At 40.2% G+C, this 10,571-nt stretch overlaps 1 protein-coding gene across 1 annotated transcript; it reads right to left on the bottom strand.

Moving 5' to 3' along the window:
* Window positions 1-8,918: 8,918 nt before the first annotated feature.
* On the bottom strand, window positions 8,919-9,869 carry LOC113432224 (olfactory receptor 10V1-like). Its single transcript, XM_026694409.2, has one exon. It carries the CDS (start codon window positions 9,867-9,869, stop codon window positions 8,919-8,921), a length of 951 nt encoding a protein of 316 aa, XP_026550194.2.
* Between the last annotated feature and the right edge of the window lie 702 nt (window positions 9,870-10,571).

Genomic DNA, 10,571 nt, shown 5'->3' with positions numbered 1-10,571 from the left:
TATAGCAGAGAGAGTTGGTGTGAGTTGCACATTACTGTAAAAACAAACTGTTTTAATTAGTTTAAAATAGTCAAAATATCAGAAGAGTAATGGCACAAGTAAATTTGTCACAACTGTCCATGATATCCAGGCTGGATGGAACAAACTATGTTTCATGGTCAATGAAATGTAGTTTACTTCTACGCAGAGAAGGTTTGTGGGACATAATAGCAAACCCACCAGATGTGAGTAGCTGGGATCCTGCTGATGATGATGATAACGAAAAGTTACAAGACTTTAAACTGAAGAATGAGCAGGCTTTATGCATCATAGGACTGACTCTCTGTGATCAGCAGCTTGTCCATATTCGTGGAGAAGAAAATGCTGCAAACTGCTGGGAGAACCTCAGGAAGATTTATGTTCGGGACAGTGTAGGAGCACATATAAATCTTACACGGAAGCTTTTTCGAACGCATCTTCAGAGGAATGGAGATATGTTAGTTCATTTAAACTGTATGAAGAGCATTTTTCAAGATTTGCAAGAAAAAGAGCTTATATTTAATGAACTGCAACAAGTCTACATAATATTATCTTCATTAGATCAAAGCTATGATGACTATGTGACTTCGTTAGAGGTATTGCCAAAAGAAAGCCTCTCATTAACCGAGATTACAGGCAGGCTACTAGAAGAAGCCAGAAGAAGGCGTGAGCGTGACGAGCTGAGAGAAGATAAGAAAGAAGAGAAATTATCTTCAAAGCTTGAAAGAAACCAGCTAAGCAAAGTAAAGCACCTGGAAGAAGAGAATTTATCTTCAACGGCATACACAATTAAAAAGTGTTTTAATTGTGGAGGCAGAGGACATTTGGCAAGATTCTGCAAAAAGAGAAAAGCCAGAATGTAAAAAAGCCAAAGAAAGCATTTGAACTAGCCACGTTTAGCAACTCTGATGTGAAGAATAATTTATGGGTGGTTGACAGTGGCGCATCCCACTGCATCACAAGAGATAAGACAAAATTTATAAAAATGTCTACAAGTTCTCAACATATATCACTTGCAAACGGCTGGAACCTGAAAGCGAAAGGTCAAGGTTTTGCACGTTGTCCGTATATAAACCAGGATATAAAAATGTTGTATGTACCGCAACTAAAGTTTAATTTGCTTTCAGTAAGGGTATTAGATAAATTAGGTTATGTAATTACTTTTAAAGATAATAATTGCATAATTGAAAAAGATAACAAAAGGGTAACTGCAGCTTTAAATGGAACATTATATGTATTAGATAATAGTAAGAAAGGGGAGGCACAAACTGTATTTAATAATATAAAGCCTCATGAAGAATGTATCCATTTATTGCATAGGCGTTTGGGGCATGTAAATTTTAAAATGCTAAAACGTACAGTTGAGTTATCTGAAGGAATAAGGTTAAAACCTTGTGATAAATATTTACGTTGTAATGTTTGCTGTGAAGATAAGAGCAAGGTATTGCCTGCAAATAGGCTAAATGGTTTCAAAACAAAAGAACCTTTAGAAGTAGTATTTGCAGACATAATAGGTCCAAAGAAACCCAGTATGGGAGGTGCTAGATATATACTGAGCATTATGGACCATTATTCTAGATATGGGTTTTGCTATTTAATGAAAAGCAAAACTGAAACATATCAACATTTTTTCAATTGGCTTAGGTTTGCTGAAAGAAAGTCTAAACGTCAACTGATAACCCTGGTGACAGATAATGGTACGGAATTTATTAATAACAAATTCCAGAACAGACTTAAGGTAGCTGGAATAGAGCATAAGAAGTCTGCTCCATACAGGCCAGAACATAACGCTTTTATTGAAAGAAGAGGCCAAACACTACAGGCAATGGTTAGAACAATGTTAAATGATTCTGGGTTACCTGATTCTTTGTGGGGGGAGGCTACAATGTGTGCTAATAACATATTGAACAACGTTGTTAATACAACAACAGGTGAAATACCATTTACCAGATGGCATGGCAGGAAACCTGATCTAAGTTACCTGCACACATTTGGTGCACCAGCATGGGTGCATATTCCTGCACAAATCAGAAAAAAAGGGCAACATAGAGCTAAAAGATTTTTCTTCGTTGGTTATCAGGCAAACCATAGGGCATATAGATTTTGGGAGAAAGGCACATCTAAAGTGTTATGTAGTGCTAGTGCCCAATTTCTAGAACATGAAGGATGGGAGAAATTAGAACAGGATGCCAATAAAGATGTAATTATTGAATCCTATAGAAATCCCATTAGTTATCCCTGTAACTTTAAAAATAAAGTAAAGAGACAAATACAGGATGAAATAGTGCCCATAAAGGAAGAAACAGATTCAATAGCTGAACAGGATGAGGAAGATGAACAGGTAGTAGTTCAACAAAGTCCTCCTGTAAGCCCTGTAATTCCCAGAAGAACTACACGTGTATCTAGACCGCCTGATAGGTACCAGGCTAACACAGTGTGCCAGATTAATCAAGTTCCTAATTCTGTTGAAGAAATTAAAAAGTATCCTAATAAGGAAAAAGAAAAATGGTATGCAGCAATGAATAAGGAACTGAATTCATTAAGAGATATGAAGGTGTATGAAAATGCCAAATTACCTGTAGGAAAGAAATCCATTGGCTGCAAATGGATATTTAAGGTAAAAATAGATAAAGATGGTAATTTAATCCATAAGGCAAGGTTAGTAGCTCAAGGTTTTAGGCAGAATGCTAATGACTATGATGAGGTGTTTGCACCTAGTCTTAAGGCAGCAACCTTGAGGGCAGCTTTAGTGTGGGCAGCTAGTAAAAACTATATAGTTAACCATTTAGATGTGGAAACTGCTTACTTGCACGCCCCATTAAAACATACTATTTATATGAATAAACCTGTTGGTATTAAAAGTGAAAGTAAGAATAATAATGATTGTTGGTTGTTAAAGAAAAGTCTCTATGGTCTTAAACAATCAGGCTATGAATGGAACCAGTATATTGTAAAGGAACTAAACAATATAGGATTTAAAGCTGGTTTAGCCGATCCATGTCTGTTTAAAAGGGAAACAAATGGGAAAGTATCATTATTATTACTATTCACAGATGACATTGCATTGATTACTGAAACTAATGATGAAGCAAATAAAATAATAGCATCATTAGGAAAGAGAATAAAGATCAAGCAATTAGGGGAGATAAAGAAGTATCTCGGTTTGAATATAAAGAAAACACGGAAAGGTTTTAAGATATCTCAGGAAGATAAGATAAGCAAATTGCTAAAAGATTACAAGATGGAGCTTTGTAAGCCAGCTAAGACTCCAATGAGTCAGGAGTTTAGCAACACTGATGTACAAAGCCCTGAGTTTGATAAGGTGATTTATCAATCTTTAATTGGTAGTTTGAGTTATATTAGTAATTGGTCTAGACCAGATATATCGTACTGCGTGAATCAGTTGGCTAGATTCAATTCTGCACCATGTGAAAGACACTGGAATGCAGCTAAGAGGATATTAAGATATCTTAAAAAGACAATGAATTATTCATTGTATTTAGAACCAAAGGGTGATTTAATTTTGAGTGCTTATGCAGATGCTAGCTTTGCATCTGAAAGAGACACTAGAAAGTCGACTTCAGGAACAGCCATAATGCTGGGTAAGACATTAATAGGCTGGAAGTCAATAAGACAACAGCATATAAGTTTGTCTACTATGGAGGCAGAATTCTCCTGTTTATCATTGTTATGTACAGAGTTAATAATGTATAAACAAATGTTAATTGATATAGGTATAACTGTAGATTATCCTATAATTATACATGAAGATAATCAGGCAGCAATTCAAATGGCCACAAATATTGGAGTAAAAACAAGGAGCAAGCATACAGATCTAAGATACCTAAACGTGAGACAATCTGTAAGAAGTAAGATGATTCAGCTAGAGTACTGTATGTCGGAGGACAATTTAGCTGATAATTTTACTAAAGCCCAAGGTGCCAGTAAGCACCAGGAGAGTTGTGAAAAATATGGGATTAGATTGTAAAGGTATTATATATTTATTTCACCCAAAAGGGGAGTATGTTAGGTATAACATTGATACCAAATATGGTTTGGGTGAATAAATATATAAAACTTAGATATCATGGTTTAAGTGCTTATCACTTTAAGCAAAATGCAGCAGGCAATTAGCCGATTAAGGGTGCGGTTAGAAGTTACAATATAAGGAAGCATTAGAAGCTGGAAAGCTTACTGGCTGTTACTGTCTGGCTGTAACTGTGTGCTGCTGTAGCTGTTACTGTGTGCTGCTGCGACTAACTGTGATTACTGACTGTGAGTGCCTGTGACTGAACTGTTATTGTTTGCTACTGTTTGCTGAATATCCAGCGTTTGTTTCTCTGGAGAGTGAAACCGAGGAGGAGGAAGATATCTTTATCGGCTGATAAAGATATTGCAAGGACTCTTAACTTGGACTATACTAGTGAGTCTTACTGGATGGAAATACTGTGAATGAATTAATGGACTGAATGACAATGCTTAAACTCTAACTGGATTAAAAACTATTTAAACTACAAACAGTGTTTGTGTTCAGTGTGTGTATACTCTGGGGCCCTTCCACTCTCGTTTGGCTTCCTGGCTTGACTACTGCTGCAATACTCTTCTAGGGTTTAATTCCCAAACCCTAACACTCCCTTTGGCGGAATTTGCCTTTAATAACTCTCAGCACACCTCCACTCTCATGACACCTTTTTACGCGAATGTGGGTTTCCATCTGAGGTTTTTCCCATTGTCGATCTTGGATTCCCCGGTTCCCGAGACGCAGGACTTTTTGTCGGAACTGCATTCGGTTCATCAATTGGTTTTGCAGCAATTGGAACGGGCTAAGGCAGACTACAAAAAGTTCGCGGATCGTTCGCGTTGGGCGACGCCTCCGTTGGCTGTGGGAGACAGATTGTGGTTATCCACGAAACATCTACGGGTCGACCGTCCGGTCAAGAAGTTGGACCATCGCTTCATCGGTCCCTTCCCTATCGAGGCGGTCATCAATCCCGTTGCATATTGGCTCACCTTACTGCACTTTATGCGCATTCATCCTGTCTTCCACCGTTCCCTTCTGGTTCCTGACGCCCCATCGTGTACTCTCCGTTCCCCCGCTGGTACGGTTTCTCCATCTGTACCCGGTGATGATTCCGCTGCTGACAACATGGTGGTCGGCATTAGGGATTCTCGCTGGTTGAAAGGACGATTTCAATATTTCATCAAGTGGCTAGGGGATGGACCGGAAGCTCTTTCCTGGGTAGATGCTTCCACGATTCAAGCCCCGGACCTTATCCGGAGATTCCATGCGCAGTTTCCATTGAAACCGCATCCGGATCGTCAGACTCGGGGGAAGGGCCCTGCGGTGAGGGATAGTGTTGTGACTCGGAGGTCTGAGCCTGCCTTGTTAGAAGATACAGACTTAAGCAATGAGGAAGAGAGGGATTTGGCCTCGAGGTTTGAGCCTGCTTTGCTGGAGGACACAGACTTGAGCCAGGAGGAAGAGGAGGATTTGGCTCTGAGGTTTGAGTCTGCTTTGCTGGAGGATTCGGAATCATCTTCCTCCCCAGGACCTTCCTGTTAAGCCTGGATTCCCCAACGGGTGTTAAGGAAAACAAACTAAACAGAATGTGCAGCGAAGTCAGATAGGAAGACAGGTAAATGTGTGAGATAAGTTTTCTAGTTAACACGCAGTAAAAATACAGATATGCTTGTGCTATCAAGAATATAGTTTATTCCATTTAAGAATTATAGCATAGTCAAATAAACGGTCCATTAGTCATATATCAATTTCAGTCAAGTCTTGTCGGGGATACTCTATTTGCAAAGTCCGTGTTGAATAGCCAATGTCAGTTCACTTACAATAAATCAGTCCAATCTTATCTCCGTTGAGAAATATCAACACTCCTTCTTCGGCAAGAACGCAGTCATCAATCCATCCAGTAATTAGTGATCAGTAAGCCAGAGAGAGAGAGCTGCAATTGCCTCGCTTCTTATATAGCACTTTTACAACCACACCCTTAATTACATTCTTGCAGTTAAAGTTACACACACTTTAACTAACAAACCATGATACCATATTTATTATTTTTACCCAAACCAGTTAGGGTAAACAATGTTATCCCTAACACTTCCTCTCTGGTTGTGCCTCAGGTGTCAGCAGATAATCAGGAGAGCATAGCGGAGCCTCTGGCTGAGGATCAAACTGAGGAATGTTGGTTTGATGCAAGGCAAAGACATAGACATAGACGTGAAATGCAACGTAGAAGGAAATGTCAAATCAGGGACTGAGATGAGAGACTGACACGCCCCTCAGGAAATAAAAGGGGGCGTGTTAGCTCTGAATCCTCGTTCGGGACAACTTGTTTATTTGGGATAGAAGCTTTGACAAATTCTCTGTGCGGCGTTTGCCTTTGATTTATGGTCTTGTCTTGTTATCGGACTTGGCAGGCAGCTTTTGGAAGACTGCCAAGGACTTCTCCAGCCAAAGGAATTTAATTCTGTCGTTCCTGGTCCTGTCTGTTTATTTATATTCCTTTGGAAACTTGGACTCTCACCTCATGGTCACAGGTGAGACAGAATAGATAGATAGATAGATAGATAGATAGATAGATAGATAGATAGATAGATAGATCATTGAATGATTCTGTGAGCAACTCAATCTGCCTGCTTTGCCTGATTTTGGGTAAAAGTTGCTCTTTTTTTAATAAAAAAATTCAATATTTATATAAATATTTATAATATTTACATACAAGCCATGCCCAGCCAGTTATGTGACCACCAAGCCACACCCACAAATTAGGCCACACCCACAGAACCAGTTAGTGGTCCCTGGGATCTAAAATTATGAGTTTGGTGGTCCCTGAGGTCCAAAAGGTTGGCGACCCCTGCTCTAGATGCCTTATTGGGCTCCCCATTGTTGAACAATTGGGCATAAAGACAAAACCCCTTAAATGCCCAATTAGATTTGAACAAGTGGATGGGACATTAATTGGGGGGATCCCAGCCACCCAAATGACAGAGTTAATCAAACTGGAGATGGGTGCTCATCGCGAACTCATACGGTTTATAGTAGCTCCAAGAATGTCAGAATCTGTCATATTGAGACTTGCTTGGCTAGACAAATGAGCCCCTATCATCAAGTGGGAAGATGGATACAGAAAAATCATAATTGGGTGCGCCCATTGCCCCTCCTTTCCTCCCATTAAGAAACTACCCCCCAACATGGATCCAGAACCTGGAGCAGCAGCCACCGCATCAGACCTTCTTCCAGGTACCCCCCAAGTACCCAAACAATACAGAGACTTGGCTGAGGCATTCAGTGAAGAGGAATGTAATGTTTTACCTCCCCATTGAGCCACTGATTGCGCCATAGAGCTAGAACCTGGGGCAAAACTGCCAAAACCAAAAAAGTATTCCATGACATCAGCTGAAATGACTGAATTAAGGAAATACATTGATAATAATTTGGACAGAGGTTTCATTGAACCTGCCAAATCTAAGTTGGCCGCCCAGTACTGTTCAAAGAAAAGAAAGATGGCGGCTTGAGATTATGTGTTGATTTTAGGGGTGTAACCGCAATGTGTGTCAAAAACGTACCCTCTCCCCGTCATGAAAGACTTATTGAAGCACCTATCAAAAGGCAAGGTCTTCACCAAACTAGATCTGAGAGAAGCTTACTACCAAGTCTGCATAAAAGAGGGAGATGAATGGAAAACTGTCTTCAACTGCCCTTTGGGTAGTTTCCAATTCTGAGTCATGCCCTTCAGACTCCAAGGGCCCCCCCCACAGTATTTATGCAACTCATCAACAAAGTGTTACATCCGCACCTGTACCAGGGGGTCCTCGTCTACCTGATTGACATCCTTATATTCAGAGAAACTATCAAGGAACATGTCAAATTGGTCAGACAAGCGCTGAAAAAACTTTTAGCCGCCAAGTTATATGTAAAACTGTCAAAATGCGAATTCCACAAGGAGTCGTTGGATTACCTAGGCTACCAAATATCCAACCAGGGAATTGAGATGGATTCTGGTAAAGTGAAAGCCATGCTGGACTGGCAACCCCCCAAAACGCAAAAGCAGCTTCAGAGCTTTTGGGGTTTTGCCAATTTCTATATTCATTCCTTCTTTTGCTGAGGTTGCCCTCCCTTTGACAAAGTTATTAAAAACGGGCCCTTCCCCCACCAAACTGAAGCCCAGTCAACCCCTTGCTTGGACCATGGACTGTCACAAAAGCTTTTGAAATCTTAAAATGCCTCTTTGCAGCTGAATCCATTCCCCAGCACCCAGACCCTACCAGACCTTTTATAGTCCAAGATGATGCTAGTGATGTGGTGGTCACGGCCAATCTTCTCCAAAAGGACTCTCAGAACTGACTGATGCTTTGCACTTATGTGTCCAAAAGTTGACAGACACAGAATGAAGATGGGCAGTCTGGGAGAAAGAAGCATTTGCAGTATGATGGGTTTTGTTGACTTAGAGGCATTTCCTAGAAGGGGTGAAGGAGCTGTTTGAGGTCTGGACTGATCACAAAACCTTGAGGCTCTAAAGATGCCTCGGAAGCTATCACCAAAACAAGTCCGCTGGGCTCAATATTCAAGCGGTTCAACTTCAACATGAAATATATCCCCAGAGGGAAAAACATATTGGCGGACGCCCTGTCAAGAAAACCCCAATTTGACAGTTGCCAAGAGGAAGTAGTGCAGACTATGATAACAGAAGCTCAATCGGCAGGCCAAGTAACCACTCGAGGCCAAGCCAACCGCAACCCCAGACACCTGGAAGACAAACTGACAACTGAGTTGAAAGGAGCCCTATTGACCGATCCCTGGTTCCTGGAGCATCAAACCGAATTGACAATGAATGAGGGACTGGCTATTATAGTTGGTGAGTCTTTTCTCCCTTATTGACAAAATTGTCTCATTTCTTTTGAGGCAGCATTATTCTTCTCAAGGACCTGTTCATTGCCTCTTTTAACTCTTTGCTCCTCATGCTGTAAATCAGGGGGTTTAATACAGGTGTGACAAAAGTGTAGAAGACAGACACCACCCGAACTTGCATGGCTGACAAGTAGGAAGCAGGGCACAGGTATATTAAACTGGTACAGCTATACTGTATAAGGACAACCGTTATATGGGAGGAACAAGTAGAGAAAGCTCGTTGTCGCCCCAAGGCAGAAGGGATGCAAAGGATGGTCATTGTGATGAAGGCATAGGATGTGCAGATTAATGTGAAGGGGACAGTCAAGAGAATAGCACTTGTAATAAAAAGGCTAAGTTGTTGGGCATGGGTGTCTCCACATGCCACTTTCATTAGAGCAGGAAAATCACAGAAAAAATTTCTGATTGCCATATTATTGCCACAGAAAGTCAGAGTCAGTATGAGGAGACACAACTGGAAAGACAGGAACACACACATAGCACACGTCCCAACCATAAGACTCATACACATTCTCCAGGTCATAATGAGAGGGTAGCTTAGTGGGCGGCATATTGCCACATATCGATCATAAGCCATGATAGCCAGCAGGATGCAATCTGAGCCCCCCAGCAAGGTAAACAAAAAAAGTTGGGTGCCACATCCACTCAAAGAAATGGAGATCCTTCTCACTGAAGCGAGATTAGCCAAAGTTAAAGGGGCAATGGTACAAGAGTAGGCGATCTCCAGAAATGCCAGGTTAGCCAAGAAAAAATACATTGGGGTATGGAGAGAGCTTACAGTGTAAATGATGAAAGCAACAGACACATTCCCAATTAGGCTGAGCAAGTAGAGAATCAGAAAAGTCCAGAAGATCAGCCACTTCATCTCTGGGATGGTTGTAAATGGTTGGAAATAAAATTGTGGATTCACAGTCTGATTTTCAGTCTTCATTTGAGTCCTGTAGTCTCTTAAAAGGAGAAACAACAAAAAAGTATGAAAATGACATCTTTGGAAGTTAAAGTTGAACTTAAGAAATTTATCAAGAGATAATTAAAATGCCAATATCTCTATCTATCTATCTATCTATCTATCTATCTATCTATCTATCTATCTATCTAATCTATCGTATATTAGACTATTCTGCTGTACTTTATGTTGGCTGAGAGGTAGTCATTCTTTATTAAATACTTCACCAATTACTATTTCTGGGACAAGATAACATGGCAAACATTTTAAAGGTAAATTTGATTCCACAGGTATGTATTTTAGATAACTCTTCTTTTATTGGGTAAGCAGAACATTTTGATTAGGCATTAAGAGGGCAATAATAATTATTTTTATTGCTAAATTAGTAGCATATGACTGGCTTCCTGACTTATTCCATTTATAAAAGTTTTGCTTAGGAATAATCAAAGCACATACAATTACTTTATCATATGTAGTCTTGGATAATGAAGTGTGGGTTACTGAATAGGAGATATTTTCATTTCTTACCTCTATTTTTAGAAACATAACATCAGCTTCTGCTTTCTTTTCTTTGCAGATTCTGGTTCTGAAGTCTTCTTAAGCAGTCCTGGGGGGTGGGGGAGGAATTTCTTTACTTTTGAGGGATTTTCCCCTTAAAGCTGCCATCAGCAACTTGGCATGTTATTA

Source organism: Notechis scutatus, chromosome 1 (assembly GCF_049901735.1).
Source record: "Notechis scutatus isolate UNSWTSFEM ecotype Mainland chromosome 1, rNotScu1.2, whole genome shotgun sequence".
Lineage (NCBI taxonomy): Eukaryota > Metazoa > Chordata > Lepidosauria > Squamata > Elapidae > Notechis > Notechis scutatus.
Note: the sequence above shows the minus strand (reverse complement) of the source record. Positions and strands in the feature narration are given on the sequence as shown.

Excerpts from the sequence above, each read along its gene's own strand:
- LOC113432224 (XM_026694409.2), bottom strand. The coding sequence starts at position 9,869 with ATGAAGACTGAAAATCAGACTGTGAATCCACAATTTTATTTCCAACCA.